General features: G+C 36.9%; 1 protein-coding gene across 4 annotated transcripts in view; it reads right to left on the reverse strand.

Annotated features, from left to right (window-relative positions):
- Positions 1 to 451: 451 nt before the first annotated feature.
- Positions 452 to 19,432, reverse strand: part of PRR5L (proline rich 5 like) — an 84,930-nt gene continuing 65,949 nt past the window's right edge. For all 4 annotated transcript variants that reach the window (XM_070760804.1, XM_070760794.1, XM_070760812.1 and 1 more), the window contains 2 exons: positions 17,565 to 17,691; positions 452 to 2,615 (listed from right to left, as the gene is read on the reverse strand). In XM_070760804.1, the coding sequence (XP_070616905.1) occupies positions 2,236 to 2,615; positions 17,565 to 17,691 (507 nt within the window). In that variant the 3' untranslated portion in view covers positions 452 to 2,235. The remainder of the gene's footprint in view (positions 2,616 to 17,564; positions 17,692 to 19,432) is intronic.

A 19,432-nucleotide genomic window follows, 5' to 3' on the forward strand; every position in this document is an offset into this window, starting at 1 on the left:
AGTGCTCTTTGCAATACAAAAAGGGTGCTTTGTTTCTTTTGAAATTTGTGATAAAGAACATTGTTTTGAATTTTCAAACGTGTGTCTGAAATTTGTACCCTTGAATTTTCGGGAGGCTCATACCAGAGAGCCTGGCAGAACACTTCCTAGTGTTTTATTTTCTTAAAAATGAGCTTTTGTGACAGACCATACGCCTTATGGCAGCCTTCTTGTGAGCTTGATTGTGATACCTTCTTAAAATTCAGGGTTGATTTTTCATTGTCTCAAAAAAGTGTGTGATGCTTTATGTCTACTTCCACCACATATTTGGAATAATGAATTATTGTTTTCAAGCACAAGAGTTTTTTCTAAGATTGCGTCTTCCAAACATGTTGCGCTCCAGATCAGTCTACATGGAAAAATGTTCTTGCTTTCCTAATTAGCTGTACTTTTTGTGACACACAATAGAACCTGGGTAGTATTTGTTAAATTTTTATTTTTAACTGGCAGGAAAAGCACACATCCCACATTCTTGACACAGATTTTATTCCACTGTTTGTTTTTTTGTTTTTGTTTTTTGCATAATGCAATTATTTTTACCAATTAAACAACTAAATAAGTTATGGTTGGATTGTGCTAAGACACCCAATAGCACTTTTTTATCTGCAGCCATATGAAGAAATTTGCCTTCTTGGATTATGAGCGACTTCCATCAATTGGAACCACTACCAAATTAGCATTATATGTATGAAAATTATATTAGGAAACCATATTTAAAACAAAACAAAAACAAACTCTCTATCAATTCCCCCATCAATGCAGGAAAAAAGCAAGTAGACATAAAACTTAAAACATTGTTTCTCTGTTCTGTTTGTTAAAGAATGGGTTGGCTACCAAAGATGGAAATATTTCCAGAAATCACTATACCAGTTCCAAAAGACCTCATCTAACTTGATCCTGATATTTTCCAGCAGTCAATCATTACAACAGTTGTGGGCACTGCTTGTTCTGTATGGAATAAAGGCTATTCCCACCAGCCAAAGGGAGTTGTCTTCTATTAACACACTAATGCAAATGCAACCTTCATTGTTGTTATCTATTTCCAGAATAAAGGTAAAGGTTCCCCTCACACATACGTGCTAGACGTTCCTGACTCTAGGGGGCAATGCTCATCTCTGTTTCTAAGCTGAAGAGCCAGCATTGTCTGATGACAATTCTATGGTCACGTGGCCAGCATGACTAAATGCCAAAGGTGCACAGAATGCTGTTACCTTCTCACCAAGTTGGTCCCTATTTTTTTACTTGAATTTTTACATGCTTTTGCTAGGTTGGCAGAAGCTGGGACAAATAATGGGAGCTCAGTCTGTTACGCGGTGCTAGGGATTCGAATTGCTGACCTACCACTCTTTCTGATCAACAAACTCAGCGTCTTAGCCATTGAGGCACCACGTCCCATTATTTCCAGAATTTTCAGTCTTAAACCCAGTAACCCCTAATTTACAGAAGCTAGTAGTAGCTCAAAATCATTATTGCATGCTTAGCACTAGCTTAGCACTGGTGTTATGTATTTGTAAGCAGTCATATGCCTTCCCTAAAAATGTTTTTAGTAGTTTTCTGAAAATAATTTGAGTAATTCCTGATATGTACTGCAACCAGAACAATATGCTAGCTAGTTTTGTTTTAGGCCACTACTCTCACTTTATTCACCCAGAATATAATTTGTTACTCTGACCAGTTCTGATCATAGAGTGGAAGAAATTTTATTCTTCCTATTTTTATAGTTTAGTTGTATATCATATTATAATGAATATGTTCATTGTCCTGCAAAGGGATGTACCATTGCAACAACCTTGAAGATTTTATAACTGGTTTCCTTGTATTTTTCACAAGATATCGCAATTGAGAAGAAATAATTGCTTGCCCTGACACTGGACTTCATCTTCCCAATCTGCAAAGCAGAGTAAAACTAGGATTACAGAGTTCACCCTCCGGATAAGACAAAATCTGAATGCAGTGAGGGTACAAAAACCTAACTGGAAAAACAAACTCTGAGAAGCCATTGCTCTGGGACAATATTAGAATGTTTCAGCTGAAACAACTTTGTACCTTTGTAGTCCACAGAAAGGACCCTCATAATATTAGAGCCTAAGAACACAATCAGCTTCAGGATGTGCCCTGTAGATCTAATTCTTGATCTAAGCAGCATGAAAAGTAACGTCGGCTTCCTCTGCTGTGTAGGAGTGTTCTTTTCCTGTTTCAACAGACAGATGTGCAATTCAGTTCTGCAGACTCCTCCATGGCTGGGGTGGCCAGTTCTGGCCCATCCGCTATGCTGGGCTCACTAGAAAACTGTCTGTGGTTCAAACTGGGTTGTAAGAGGAGACATTGGTCGCCATTGTCTGGTTCTTCTGCTAGCATGCCTGAATGCATGATGTTAGCCATGGCCAACAGCTGGATATCGGAATGTGCATTGGCAACAGTATGTCGGCGGATGCTCCCACACTTCTCAAGGTAAGCCTCGCCTTCCTGTTCAGTCAGAGGTGTCAAGGCGGTCTCACTGACCTGTCGGGTTGCCACTGTGTGAGAAGAGATGCTTAGCCCATTGGGTTTGTAACGGGATCTGTAATACCGTTTCTCTGTAAAACAAGGGGAAAGAGACATTTTTGTTAATTGTTTATCACTGCAAGAATTGGTTTCTCCAGATTCTGTTTCTGGGAAAGGCACATTAGATATTTCTTCATCTTTAGTTTTGTCAACAAGTTGCAACAAATAGAGAGTAAGGATATTTAGGAATACATTAAATACAAGTTATACAATTGATTATTTTAATCTCCTGCACTGGTTTGATCCTATGTTAGAAGTCCAAGTTATGACAGAGAGGAACTTATGACCCTGAAGAACTTAGAAACATAGAAGATTGACGGCAGAAAAAGACCTCATGGTCCATCTAGTCTTCCCTTATGCTATTTCCTGTATTTTATTTCCTGTACTTGGCATTATTGTAAAATAATCCCGCTTCTCAAGTTGTCTTACATTTAAAAGGGTAAGTGTGTAAGCTAAATTCCTATCCGTAAGTCCACTGCCTTTAAAGAGGTGTATAATAAATGCTGTATAAGTTTATAACATATGCTGTACCTGCATTGTGTGTGACTAATTAGCCTTCTGGGTATTGCCCAGAATCTGATATAGAAGTATCCTTTCTTTCCTGATGTAACTGTACAGTTCAGAATGATTATATTATGGGCAAAGCATAACAACTGGTGGCAAAGCCAAACAAACTTATCTGTGAAAAATTTACTGCCCATTCTACATGCAGATCTAACAAAACAACTCCACTTGAAACATTTTATTAAAACAACAATGTGATTTCTGTTAGAACTAAGTAGAAGTGTTAGAACATGCATATCTTCATTTTCAACTTCCTAGCACCCTATAGTGGATCGTTTTGAGACAAGAACTGTCTATTTTAAGGTTTTTTTTCGATGATACAACATTTAAAATTTTGATTATTAAAGCCCAGGGCACATACATTTTTTCCAGTCATTTTGCATGCCTCTTCTATGAACCTTCTTTTTTTTTCAACTTGATACCCTACAGCGTCCACTGCAGTTCTATGCTTTTGGTGGATACTACTTTAGAGAAAGCTTTCGTAATCATTGATCTAGTGAGCTTCCCAGTTTGAATTCATTGCCATTTCTAGCAAAAGGATTGTTACAAGATAGAAAAAAATGGAGAAAACCAGTAAGGCTTTAGATATGACTGAATTTCAATTTTCAGCATCTCCAGCTAGCACAGGCAGTGCTAAGAGAAAGTAGTGACTGTATTCAACAACAAGTAGATGACAACAGATCCTGTATTCCTGATATAAGTAATGGACATCATGGATGAAAGTAGTAGATACTGCTTTCTAGCTGTTCCACTGGCCGACGGTATTCCCTCTATGGGAGGAATTCACATGGATCTAACTAGCAACATTCATTTATAAGAATGATGGGGATAGAATTACAGGTCACATATTCTAAACTTACAGTACAAGCGCAGACAGATTCAATTTTATTTTAGGGGAGGGAGCTCTCAAACCCTAAGTGCCCCAAGGAAAAACATGTGCACATTCCAAACTCTTAAAAGAATTATGAACTCAGGAATTTGTTTTGAATCCCTGAAGATGCATTTTTCAATGTCTGCTCACCTCAAGCTTTTTTCATTTACTGTAAGGAGTCATTTTAGATAAGGAGTCATTTTATAGTTACTGTTGTTATTATTGGGAACTGAAAATCCTTGTGTTATAATTTGGAATTCTGTTGATAGTTTCTCCTCTAGCTTCTACCTGCTCCAAAGCTGTATCACTTCCTTTTTCTTCCGCTTCCTTATATCAAAGTGTATACTGCATTAAGAAACAGGAATCCTTCTGCTTCTGGGAAAGATATGGCAAACTGCATAGACTGTACTGCAAAGTGCAGCTGATAACCTTAGTAGACACCAAAGAACTGGTCACTAAACCAGTTCTTTGGAACCTCTCCAGAATCAAACTAGCAGATAGTTGTTTTGAGAAGAAATCTAAGGAGTTGAAGCTAGCAATCAAAGAAGCAAAAACCCACATCTCTCCTCTCTGAGGAGTGAGTCTAAGCTGGGCCCAAAATGGCGGATGGAGCTCCAGATTTGATTGACAGACTCAGTTCTCAATCTAATTGAATGAGGACAACCTACTCGGAAGGCTAGCTCCAACCACTATGGAGAATAGGAGATCCCACCCCCCTATGCTTCAGAACAAGAGCTTTCATCAGGTTTGTGTGCTGTGAGACAAAGAGATCAGTCATCTTGTTCACAAGTGAAGCCTTTTAAAGGACACTAAATTTGTAACTCACTTTCTGATCATTTTCTAATATTTTTTGGGAAATTACCAAAATTGGCATACCATAATAAACCATTAGAGACCTTTACGACAAGTTTTAAAAGTTTTTATCAGTGGATTCATCTTCAGCTCTGAACAAAAAAGAAATCAATTATAGCGTTAAGAACTTAACGGAATTTGAAACAAATAGCAAAATACTAAATAAAAATTTTACCTAAGAAGTTTATAAATGGTTCAAAGATTCAGACTAATATGGAATATTTATTTTCACTATACGATTTTGATTTTTTTTTCAATAAAAAGTTTCTTGTTTGGGTTATCCTGTTTATTGCAAGCCAGAATAAAGATAAGTAATGATTTTAGAAACTGGACAACAAAAAGGACTAAAGATTCCAAGCAGAAGAAAACAATACAAATTCATTTTTGATGTCAATTAATACTGGGACTTCCAAAACAATAAAATATTATAACATTGGAAACATTAAATGAGTTATTCAAAGAACGTAAATTAATGAAGTTATGACAGATAGTGTATGGAACAAATTTTATTTGACAAGACAGAGAAGGTACTGAAAGTGAAACTACAAATAACAGATCAACAGAGTGATTTGGAAAAGAACACTTTTTATAAAGAAATCTTTGATTGCTTGGTGCTGCCCAAAGTTGCTTTTGATGAGATTTGGTGAAATTTGATGGGAGGGGAGGAGAGATGTGGAGGCGAAGTGAGCAAACGGGAGGAAAGATGGACTGAAATTTTAAAAGTTAAAATGATAAGAATGGTCTAGACTAGGCTAGACTAGACTAGAATAGAATAGAATTATTTATTGGTCAAGTGTTATTGGACACACGAGGAATTTGTCTTGGCGCATATGCTCTCAGTGTACATGAAAAATCAAGATACATTCGTCTGGAATCATAAGGTACAACAATTAATGATAAGCATAGGGTATAAATAAACAATCAAATCACATTAGGAAACAGCCAATGAAAATTGTAAGGATATAAACAACAAAGTTACAGTCATGCAGTAATAAGTGGGAGGAGATGAGTGATAGTAATGATGAGAAGATTAATAGTAGTGCAAACTTAGTAAAATGTTTGTATTGAAAATTATTTGTTTAGCAGAGTTATGACGTTTGGGGAAAACTATTCTTGTGTCTAGTTTAGTTTAGCTGTAAACCAAGAAAATTACCTGGAAAATGTTTTCTTATTGGATTTACAAAAGAGTCTTGCTTATAAAGCCTTGAATAAACATGTATAATATGATAAAGAAGAATTGAAGACAAATTAAATCCTAAAACTATATTTGATTGAATTAAAGATTAAGATTTAGGAATAAAAGAAAGAAACAAAGTTAACTTGTTTGATCAAGGATAAAATAGGCATCTGTTGTTGTTGGTGGTTTGTAATGTTCTGGCAAACCATTTACTTTTTGTTGACACCAGGACTGAAAGGTTGACATTTTATGATTTATACATGAGGATGGGATAAGGGGTGAAAATTACAGAAGCTGAAGAGTTATTAAATGTGTTTATATTATAATGAAGTTTGAAAGTCATTTCCTTTGTTTTTGGATGTTTTGTTATTTCTATTCTCTTTCTCTAAGTTTCATTTACATTAGTTTAGCCGCCCCAAGTCTTTGGAGAGGGGCAGCATACAAATCTAATAAATACAAATAATAATAAATACAAATATTATTGTATTTAAAATTCTTAATAAAAGTTATAAAAGAAACAGGAATTTTTCTAAAATACAGCTGTTTTAATAAATCATGGACTTGTACTACATTCATAGACCCATATGTACTAAAGTACCTCTTCTAGGTTCATAGAGACAGTGTACAGGTAATCCTTATCTTACAATTCATTTAGTGAACGTTGAAAGTTACAACGGCATGGAAAAAAGTAACTTATAACCATTTTTCACATGCCCACTGCAGCCGCCCCTTGGACATGTGATCAAAATTCAGATGAAAAGAATTCATATTTATGATAGTTGTGTCCTGGAATCATGTGACCAACTTTTGTGAGCTTCTGACAAACAGAGTCAATGGGGAAGCTATATTCACTTTACAGTTGTGTTACCAACTTAACAACTGCAGTGATTCTCATTTTAGCAACCGTGGCAAAAAAAGATCGTAAAACAGGGCAAAACACTCTTAACAACTGTTTCACTTAGCAGTATAAATATTTGGCTCAATTATGGTCATAAGTCAAAGTGTTCCTATACTATAGTGCAGGGTACCTTCTCTATCGGTTCGGAAGAGTATGCCCGAACCAGGCCGAAGCAATAGCGTTTCACCCCTAATATAGCAGTGCAGGTGTTGGACTGGCTTTGGGGAGATTCAACTTCCAGTCCACACTCAGCATTTTAATTTCACTAGAGGAATTTGGATCAGTCATTCACCATCAACCTAACCTGTCTCATAGGATTGTAGAAGAAAGGAAAATAGAGAGGCACTGTATATGTGGTATCCTCACACTACTTCATAGTATTCTGAAAGTATTTCCAATATACCTATACACCAGGGAAAAGAGTATAACATCAATAAAACTCAACTTGGTTTTTTTTTTCTCCAGCAGACATCTCCCGATAGTTCTGCTCAACAGAAACACTACATCCAAAATAGCTGCTGCAACATTTATTATTTCAACAAGGGAAGAGTTCAGAAATAGCTCACCACATTTTACGGCACAGTACACTTTCACAAGCATTAAAAAAAATCATCTATGGGGAAAGAAATCATAGCTAGCTTGCTGTGTTACCAAGAAAAAAGTATCAAATAAGCATAAGTAACACCCCAAATTTCAGAGATAGAGTGATATTTCATTTTAAAGCTTCTATCGAGTTAGCTAGCTATTAGTTAATACACCAGGCTAATACCATGAATTCTAGTCCTGCCTTAGGCATGAAAGACATCTGGGTGGCTTTGGGCCAGTCAATCTCTCTTACCCGAATTCAACCTACAAGATTATTGTTGTGAGAAATATAGGAAGTGGAAGGAATATTAGATATATTCACTACTTTGAGTTATTTTTTAAAAAATCTAGTCTATCTAAATATGCCTGCTTTTTTAATATTAGATCTGTTTACATTGTCACATTGTTATTATTGTTGTTGTGAGCCGCCCCGAGTCTCCGGAGAGGGGCGGCATACAAATCTAATAAATTATTATTATTATTAAATAGCTTTTCCTTAGTTTTCATAGATGCAAATTGCAATGGTTTTCTTTCAACCAATTTATATCTGAACTGAACTCGGCTTAAATTAATAGCTTATTCTTCCATTGGTAATGGTTATTAAAGAACACTCTCTCAATATTATCCAAACCTATAACTGGGAGCAAATATTTGCAGTTAAACTTTCACCATTTAAAGCTTTCTTCTTTTTATCCCAACTCATAATACAAGTCAGGAACGAAACATGGAAACAAGTCCCTTAAAGAGAAAAGATAGGTGCTGAGGGGTAGCCACCCTTTATCTGACAACCAAGAATTATATAGTCAGAAAGCCCATTTCAATTTGACCACAAATTGGAGGCTGCTGTGAAACAGTACTTTGTGAATTCCATTCCTACTTTCATTTGTGCTGGAAACTCAACCCTGTACATTCTTTCTTTCAATTTGCAAGGGTCAACACAGAGAGAACACCTGTCTTAAATGATATGGATAGTGCCACAGCAAGTTCTTTTAAGTCTTTTATAGGACAATGAATTTCTGCTTGGGTAACATTTATAGTTATTTATTTCTTCAGTATCACAGGGTGAAGGAGAGGTCTCTTTTTCCCTTTAACTAGTGTCTAAGGTATCCAAACAGTGGCAGCTATTCCAGGATAACTAAAACTTTCTCTTAAAAGAAAAATAGCCAAAGTGAGAGGGAACCTTTTCATTATAGACCAGAGGCAGATAGTTAAGAATAAGAGGACATGAGACCTCTTGGCCAATGATTGACTCATCATTGTAAAGTTTGAAGGAAATAATACTTTTCTCTGTTACTTTTTATAACTGAGGATCCCAATCTACATTGTAGAAACATAGAAACATAGAAGATTGATGGCAGAAGAAGACCTTATAGTCCATCTAGTCTGCCCTTATACTATTTCCTATATTTTATTTTAGGATGCATATATGTTTATCCCAGGCATATTTAAATTCAGTTACTGTGGATTTACCAACCACGTCTGCTGGAAGTTTGTTCCAAGCATCTTTCAGTAAAATAATATTTTTTCACGTTGCTTCTGATCTTTCCCCCAATTAACCTCAGATTGTGCCTCCTTGTTCTTATGTTCACTTTCCTATTAAAAACACTTCCCTCCTGAACCTTATGTAACTCTTTAACATATTTAAATGTTTTGACCATGTCCCCATTTTCCCTTCTGTCATCCAGTCTATACAGTTTGAGTTCATCAAGTCTTTCCTGATAAGTTTTATGCTTAAGACCTTCCACCGTTTTTGTAGCCCATCTTTGGACCCGTTCAATTTTATCAATATCTTTTTGTAGGTGAGGTCTCCAAAACTGAACATAGTATTCCAAATGTGGTCTCACCAGCGCTCTATACCACTATACCGCTCTATACTCACCAATTCAATTCAATTCAATTTATTGGATTTATATGCCGCCCCTCTCCGAAAACTCGGGGCGGCTAACAACAGTCATGAACAATATACATGAATAATATACAGTAAAAAATCCAATACTAAAAACTAACTTAAGACCCCTTAATGTATAAAACCAGCATACGTACACACATACCATACATACAGTTGTATCAGCCTAGGGGGAGAAGAAGTCTTAATTCCCCCATGCCTGGCAGCAGAGGTGGGTTTTGAGTAGCTTACGAAAGGCAAGGAGGGTAGGGGCAGTTCTAATCTCTGGGGGGAGTTGGTTCCAGAGGGCCGGGGCCACCACAGAGAAGGCTCTTCTCCTGGGTCCCGGTAAGTGGCATTGCTTCGTTGACAGGACCCGGAGAAGACCCACTCTGTGGGACCTAACTGGCCGCTGGGATTCGTGCGGCAGAAGGCGGTCTCGGAGATATTCACCAGCGCTCTATACTATCACAATCTCCCTCTTCCTGCTTGTTATACCTCTAACTATGCAGCCAAGCATTTGACTTGCTTTCCCTACCGCCTGACCACACTGTTAATTGTGAAGTGAAACTCGTAACTAAAACTTCTTTTCAAAGCTTTAAACAAATCCTGAAGTCTCTCTATTGTGTCTTAATACAAAACAGTTGTAATGAGCACCATCCATCTCCTTGGGATATTTTAAAGGCTGCCTCCAATGAGGCTGATAAATACTTTCTTGCCAGAGGATATGGTGCTCTCTCTCTCTCGCGCGCTCTCTCTCCCTACCTCCCTGTGTATGTGTATGTGTATGAGATTCTTACCAGGCATACACAACATTCTTCTTCCAGAAATTTCAGCTGAAAATTCAACCATCTACACTGTTATGCTAAGAATCTTTGCATCAGTTTTTATATTCTTTCACTGAAATTATCATGGTCTTTCAGTCCTAACCTATTACTGAAATAATGGGCAAAAGGTGGAAGAGGAATTGCAATGAGCTGTTTTAACTGGATTAGGAAAGTCTGAGTAATGCACTCCTCAGAGCCTGCACTGCCCCAGAAGAAGCAAAAAATTATTGATGAGTCAATCAACTTGAGCAATGCTTCCTAAGGTCATTCTGTCTGGAGAGCAGCTACTTACATCAACGGCTATTCACTAGAGCAGTGTTTCCCAACCTTGGCAACTTGAAGAGATCTGGACTTCAACTCCCAGAATTTCCCAGCCAGTGAATGCTGGCTGGGGAATTCTGGGAGTTGAAGTCCAGATCTCTTCAAGTTGCCACAATTGGGAAACACTGCACTAGAGGGCAGGGGATGTAGCAAACCAAGACGATAGGGCTTTTATCACAGGATGGCACCTGCCATCTTGATGGTTAATCTCCAAGTTATCACGGATCCCATTTCTGTGGTACAAAAGCGGAGTGCACAACCTGAGACCCAGTGCTACACAGGATGTTAAGGTATAATCTTTGTTCAATCTTAACTTTCCTCTCTGTCCTTTAAATTTGCCTCTTTTATTCTATAAAGAACAGCATGGATCCTTAATACTGTATAATGTAAATTCTTGTTTTAAATTAGGAATAAATTTTCTACTTAAGCTTAGACTCTGAATGTGCTATTCTATTCACTAGAAACAGCACCTTCAGTAGCAAACGAAACATTTAAATATGTTAAAGGGTTAAATAAGGTCCAGGAGGGAAGTGTTTTTAATAGGAAAGTGAACACAAGAACAAGGGGACACAATCTGAAGTTAGTTGGGGGAAAGATCAAAAGCAACATGAGAAAATATTATTTTACTGAAAGAGTAGTAGATCCTTGGAACAAACTTCCAGCAGACGTGGTAGATAAATCCACAGTAACTGAATTTAAACATGCCTGGGATAAACATATATCCATCCTGAGATAAAATACAGACAATAGTATAAGGGCAGACTAGATGGACCATGAGGTCTTTTTTTGCCGTCAGACTTCTATGTTTCTATGTTTCTAAATGGAGAAAGAACTAGAGGACGACAGTGGTTTGAATCCATATCAGGACTCCTTTCCCTCAGAATACCACTAATCATACTGTCAAAGTGGCATCCTGTGGGCCAGATGAGTTACATGCAGGCCACGCCCCCCCTCCCCCCCAGCTCCACAAAGGCAAAAATGTTGCAAGGTTTTGTGAGATGTCATGTGACACATTCAAATTTGACACCCATGCTTTGGGTACATACTGCAGAATTGCATTCTCCAGTTGACTGATAAGTTAGAGATCAGGTGAACCAGAATTGCCAAGAGTACAGCTGTTTGGCTGCCTGGTTGAAAAGACTGGTTTACTGATATCTTGTGGACACTGGGTGGATACTGAGGTTTACTACAAAAGAATGCAGAAAGTATAAAAGAAACGGTAGAAATACTAAGAGAGAAAAGGGAAATCTAATTTAGAAATGTAGGCTCTTATGCTTTGCAGGTTTTCTACTCAGATTGCTTTAAATAGCTGCAAATATTTATCTCAAATCAAATGAATCATAAGCTCTAATAAATAGATTCCCTAGGCAGCTTGTGATTTCACTATTAACAGTTATATTTAGCAATCATTTGCCTTTTGTCCAGTCATTGTCTCCAAAATGTCATTCCAATCTGGAGCGATAACTATAAAAAGCAGTTTGGGTGTGTGTGTGTTAAAATGCATTTAAAAGTGCAATGGTGTCCAGACAGGAATAGTCAGGAGACAACAAACACTGCAGGCTTTGTTCCACAGTCATGTTTACTGCAGCTAGCCACCATGAATATTTTCTGCAATGAACACTACAAACTGCTATCTTCAAGCGTCTATAGCAAATTGAAAGAAAAAAATGAATTCAGTTCATATCAGCTGATATGTTAGTTAGCAACAAATACCTATTATTGTTTTTTTTAATCTCCCCAATAGAAATACTATGGTCATATTCCAATCTAAAAGAACGGAGAAATATAAATGTGTTGCACAATTACTATTATACAAGCTGAAGAAGGACAAACCATTCCTTAGATCTTATGCTCAGCTAGAGCCAATATAATTTAGCTCTCCTCACTACTCTCTTGTACTGCTGCGGTAGAGAGCTATCCTGTTTTTAAATTCTTCACCAGAAACTATAATATACTTAATTGGTCATTTGGAGATCAGCATCTATGAAAGTGTTAGTGTGTGTGAAAAGAAAATACCCAGAGCTCAGGTGGGCAGTATTTTCTGATTTGGTCTGTCCCAAAATGCCTCCTTAATAGAAAGTAAATTATTCCTCACCTGATGGTTTTTTAAAAAATCATTTAAGTAGCATTTTTGCTAAGAAGAATGATACAAGTTTGTATTTAATTTTGCATCATTCTAGTCTGCAGATAAATCTTTTTTTAATGGAAAAAAATTAGGAGAAAATTCTAATGGTCATCAATGTGTGCAGATACCATACCCTTTGCACATACTGCCTTTCCAGGCCTCGAAGCAATGAAAAATTACCTGTATCTATATTGTATTTCAAGAAGTGCATTAGTTTTAAGCAGTGAAGGGCTACAAAATTTTTTACTATCACACTATGGGTGTAGCTTATACAGGATAACCTGCATTTTCTTTCAACATCTTTCAGTGCAAAGTGGGTGCTCTGGGGTGGAGCTCCATTTTCACTACCCCATTTTCACTACCCCGTCCCATCCCCCCTGTCCGGGGAGTAGCCAACCCCTGGTTTTAAGTGATCCAAGCCATTATTGAAAAAAAGATGGAATGGCAGGAAGGGAAGCAAATTACCTAAATGTATATGAGCCAAACAAAGATGATAAGGAAGTACATATGAATGCAGTGTGGGCCTCTACTTTCAGCTACTCGGTTATTCCCTTCATAGATTTCTTTCCATAAACCTACATAATCATGGAAAGAGAACCATAAGAAACCTATAGTCCTTTTTGCATGGCTTGGCACTGAGATATATTCATGGCCATCTCCTTAAGCTAAAACCAATCTGCCTGATAATAACATTTTGGGGGAAAGCGAGGAGGAGGTGCATCTATATAATGCCTCCCATATGGAACAAACTTCCCATGGACATGAGATTAACACTGATTTATTTTACATTAATGAGAAGAAAGCAAGCCAATAATTATATTGCTCCGATTAGTTTGCTGGTTTAAAGTTTTGTACTACATTTGCTATTACAGAGCAGATATATAATGTCTATGTATTGTATACAATTATGCTATTGTTCACCATTTCAGAAGTCAAATAAATAAATAAATGCAGTATAAAACTACAATAGCAAGAATTTAAAAACACATCTGAATTTAAAAACACATCTGAAAAGCAGGAGTCAGGAATAAATCTGACCAGAGACCAGAGAAAATATAAAAATAAAAAAATTGCTGAGCGACTGAAATGGAAATTAATGGAACCGGAAAATTGGGAAGTCCATGAAACATAGATGAGATGTTACATGAAAGAGGAAAGGGTTTTCTGCCAAAAATGTAGGAATTTCTCCTAAAATACCCAAGAGAAATGGGTAGGTTTTCCACAGTCCAGATACTTTATTATTTATTTATTCAATTTGTATGGCTGCCCATCTCGCCTAAGTAATCTCACAACAGTTGGTATACAAGCCAAACTGAATGCTATGCCACAGATTCCTGCCATATAACTTTTTAGTTGTTGCTGTGTAGTCATTCATTTGCATCTGCGGTTTTGTGACATAATGAACTAACTAACTAACTAACTAACTAACTAACTAACTAACTAACTAACTAACTAACTAACTAAATAAATAAATAAATAAATAAATATGTTTACATTATCATCTAGTCACCATTATCCTCTGTCAACCTCTTTTCAGACTTAAAGTCTTTTCCAGATACCTTGTTTTTGGGTTAGGTAATATTTAAATTTTAAATATTTAAATTTAAATTTTAGTTCCACTAAAGTTTTTTAAGGTTTGAATTTAAGGTTTCCACTGAGCAGTATGGTATCATGAGCATACTAAAATTAGTTATTGCTTCTCCCAGCAATTTTGATTTTATTTCCTTTTACTCCAGCATTTTTAATGATATGTTCTGCATATAAATGTAACGTTCACTGGCACATTATTTATATGATGCACTCCTTTCCCTATTTTGAACCATTTAGTTTCCCCTTTTCTATTTTAACTATTGCTCCCTAATCATCAATTGTTGGAAATAATGAATACACCTTAGATGTCAGGCACATCCTTCCTTATGTTGAGACTCAAGTAAACATGACCCATAGAATTTTTATGGTCTGGCCTTATGAGAACAGTGGCCTTATGAGAACATCCTTATAAGTCTGACACTTTCATCCAAAATTCACGGAACTATTTCAAAATTAAAAGTACTGGATATTTTTCTTCAATATCCAATAGGTGGAGATATTGTTCAACTGTCAACAATTATGCTGAACAGAGACTGTGTACGTTAACTTTAAGGGCCTAAAAGATGTCTCAACCATTAATCTATTCCAGTAGCATTTAGGATTAGAAAAACATGTTTCTTGATATAATATTCAGCATTTCTGCCCACCCATTCCGGTTCAGTGGCTAAAGTTTATATGAAGAGAAGATGATGAACTTCATATAATATATTTATTTTAGGAAATACTATCTGGAAGCCGTGATGCATAATGCGCTCCATTCAAGTGTCTAATTAGGTCCTAAAATCCACAGAAATGATAACATTTTCTAGTTACAATTTCACTTTTAACTCTGAAGTAAGTATTGACATGTCACTGCTATTTCATACATCACAGCATTATTCAAGGGATCAAGTTTCGCGTCTTCTGTTTCCCGTTCACATATTTAATTGCTACTTAGATTGCAAGAAAAATGCAAGAGATTCTGCTAAGAGAGACCTTTGGACACTTGTTAAAAATATACATCCAACAATTTAAAAAACCTAGTAACCATTGCTCACAAGATCTATAAGATGCTTAATTTTTTTCAAGGTCAATAAATATTGATCCCAACATCCAAATCTTCAAAATCACAGCTTCCCTTTAAAACACCAAAATCATTTTAGTCATTTTTCTCATCATTTATTAATCTCATTAAATAAAGGGAATCAGCTACTAATTGAGTTCAGGGAAGCATTTTTAGTTGCTGCTAAATTCAGACCAATCCAAAAATAGGTATGTTCTGTTTTCCCTTCATCTTGAAACTTAACAAGCTGGAAGGTCTTTATGAAACTGTAAAATATCAGGCTAGATAGTGTATGAGAGGGCAATTATCAAAACAAGTCAGGAATGATGGTTTATGTAATTCTTGTACGCCTCACTCTCATTGGAAGTGAAGGAAGAATGGAAAGTTAGCAACTAAAAGCATAAGTTTCTATGATCCTATTCATTTACAGGGCTAGCCTTGACTTTCGTGAGGGTTGTACTGGGATGAGTGTGTGCTCGGGCACTAGTTCATCTTATGATAAAAGGGTGATTTCTGATTTGCCATTTTTCACTACAGTAGCTGTAATGAGAACAAGCAGCCCTCCATATCAGCCATTGTGTAAATCTCATATGAGATTCAAAAATTGCCTACTTCTGCTCTATCCCTAAAGGCGTAATTTCAGTATTTCTATAGAGCTGTCAACTCCATATGCAGGACTACAGTTGGCAAAGTACCAAGGATGTTCAGAATATACACATACAAAGCACAGTAGTGGGGCCCACATGTTCTCTAAATGGAGGACCAAGTGTAAGTATTCTGAATGTATAATTCTTTGAAGGTCATGGAGTATATAAAATGTGTTTTATGATAATAAACCCTGGTTTTATTGGTAGATCGGAAGATAGCAGTGTGCTTTCACAAAAGTCACATGGCCACCTCAAATAAACAATTTCAACTATCACTCAAGTTCCCATACACTTTGTATTATTTTTCTTCTGAACGCGAAGGGTCACAATTTTATTAGCTGTAAACAGTGCACTGATTATATTTGTACTGTGACAGGAACATCTCGTTTATTGAAGTCATGAATTTACAGTTGTTCAGTTTTATAAACTAATCTGGTGTAGTGTTAATGCCAAGAGCTAGTAGGAAGCACAGAGCTCTGCTTGGCTAAAGACACGAAGGATATATGCGTACAAGAGCAACACCCCAATACCAGGAGCTAAGAATCCACAAGTAGAAACCTATACTCTTGTGTAAGATAGGAAACTTTGGTTTCAAATCGAACTTAAAAGATTGACAAAGAAATAGAATGGTCTGGGAGAAATGGTTAACCTTGGATAGGTTGGAAGCAACTTCCATTCTCTCCACTGAACAAACTACATATCAAATCATATTAAAATAAATCTGAAGACTATGCTCCCCTAATTGTGTCACATGCTTTGTGACTAGTTCCCAATTTTAGCTATTTTCATTGAAATGATCTCAGTCAGCAAGACAGGAACAATCTGTGCCCAAAATCGTACTGAGCACAGTATTAATCTGACTTTATTGAATTTACAGTCATTTCCTTGCCCACAGTACACTGGGAGGAGAGGTCCACAGCAATCATGATTTAATGTAGCCACAAGATAATTTTTTTTCTAACAATCAGATAAGTTATTCTGAGAAGAAGGAAAGGGATCTGTGGGAACAAGGGATAGGCATACAAAACAGAAAAAAACACTTAATGATTAGGTAACTTCATTAAATAGCCAAAGGGAAACAACACAGCTAAAACGGTATTTATTTTGGAAAATCAGATTTTAAATAGCTATTAAACATTTGTTAATGACTGTCTTGTTATTATTCAGTTAGACACAGAAAAGGAAAATAAAGGTTGGGTGGGTTTTTGCACAATTACACAAATTAAATGCAAGTTTGTATTGATTAGTATCTGCACAAGGATAATTTAAGCTGTCACTCTCATTTTCTGTGTCTCATCCAGCGTTGAGTATTGATTACACATCCTTGACTATGGATGGTTTATAGCCAATTTGTAAATGGCAGGTATCTCATACACACACTTTTTCTTTACCCTATTGTATTGCCTCTGGCTAAACATGTTTTGCAGGGGTTTATAACATAATCAAATGAAGCAATATTCAAATGTGAGCAAAAATTTTGGAAACTGTGTTTTTGTGAACTCTTTCTGTGCAGACAAAAAAAATTCTCTACTGATTCCATGGATTCTCCAGATACCTTTGACCCAAATATCAGGAACTGCAATACTTTACATCTTACCCAGGGCACAGGTACTGCCAGGGAAGCAATGTTCTTCACACAAACCAAGGTATGGGGAAACTACCAGTTTTACAAGTTCTTCTAGTTGTAGAAAGGCCTTAGTGGGACCTGTAGGTTCATGGACTCCCTGAAACATAAACAAAATATACCTATTGTCAAATACCCGGGGTATGCAAATCAATACATTTCATCCATCCATTTTTATTTTTCTAATTGACTGAAAAAAAGAAACTTAATTATGTATTAGATTATGATGTAGGAGTTATAAGTTACTGTATTTTTCAGAGTATAAGATGCACTGGAGTATAAGACACACCTAGATTTGGGAGGTGGAAAACAAGGAAGAAAGTATTCTATAGCAATAGCATTTAGACTTATATACCACTTCACAGTGCTTTACAACCTTCTCTAAGCAGTTTATAGAGAGTAAGCATATTGCCCCCAACAATCTGGGTCTTCATTTTACCAACCCTGGAAGGATGGAAGGCTGAGTTAACCCTGAGCCTACTGAGATTTGATGTGCCAAATTGCTGGCAGACGGTGATCAGCAAAAGTAGCTTGCAGTACTGCACTCTAACCACTGCACCACCGAGGCTCTTTGTGAACCAAATATTCTAGTAATATATTATTTAATAAAATACCAGTGTAGCAGAATACTTTTTACAAACACGTACACTTTTTACAAACTTCAAACTTGACAGTTTTAAGACTTGTGGATTTGTGGAGCTCCTGGGTGCTGGGGGATGGCAAAAAGTGCAATTTTTTGTGAAAAATGGGCCGTTTTTCACCCTTTTCTTTTTTGTAAAAATGGGTGGGCCAAGGGCCTGGGAAGCATGCAGAGGATTCATGGGTGCTGGCAAAAATGTCCCCATTTTTGTGAAAACAGGCCACTTTTTGCCCATTTTTTCACAAAAGTGGGGGTATTTTTGCCTTCTCCCGGTTCCCGGGAGCTCTCTGCAGGCTTCCCAGATCCTTTGCCCATCCCATTTGTGCGAAGAAGATGGGCAAAAAATGGCCCATTTTTCACAACAACTGGGGCATTTTTGCCATCTTCCAGCACCCAGGAAGTCTCTGCAGGCTTCCAGACTCTCTGTCCACCCCATTTTTGCAAAAAAAACATTATTCAACCAATATGTTGACTGGGGAATTCTGGGAATTGAAGTCTACCTATCTTCAAGTGAGAATGTTGAAGGTTGAGAAACACTGTTCTGCAACACCCTACTGAATGCTCTCAACAGATACAGTAGTTAAAGCAGGCCATTCCAACAAGTCAAAGAATATAAGCAAATTAATTTTCTCCCCAGGACTTGTGACCCAATTGGGAAGTGATTAATGTTTTAATTCTCTAGATCCAAATAATTCCAGCAACTTAAGACAACACTCCTAACGTTTTCCCTTTTTTCTTTCTTCCAAGGTCAGCGTTGTAACTAGGGAACATTGGCAAGGGGGGAAGCTGGTTAGAACTATCAAGAGTCATAATTGGGGGGGAATTATTTATTTATTTATTTATTGGATTTGTATGCCACCCTTCTCCAAGGACCCAGGACGGCTCACAACATATCAAAACAGTATACAATATATGTACAGTATCTTAAAAATCCAATTAATATAGCTAAAAAAATTTAAAAACTCCAATAACATTTAAAAGAATTCATTCCCATTCACACAGCAAGACATATAATCAGCCAAGGAGCTAGGGTCTAATGGCCCCAAGCCTGGCAGCACAGATAGGTCTTTAAACTTTTACGGAAGGCGAGGAGGTTGGGGACAGTGCGAATCTCCAGGGGGACCTGATTCCAGAGGGCCAGGCCCCCACAGAAAAGGCTCTTCCCCTAGGTCCCGCCAAGCGACATTGTCTAGTTGATGGG

The sequence above is a fragment of the Erythrolamprus reginae genome, chromosome 1 (assembly GCF_031021105.1).
Source record: "Erythrolamprus reginae isolate rEryReg1 chromosome 1, rEryReg1.hap1, whole genome shotgun sequence".
NCBI lineage: Eukaryota > Metazoa > Chordata > Lepidosauria > Squamata > Dipsadidae > Erythrolamprus > Erythrolamprus reginae.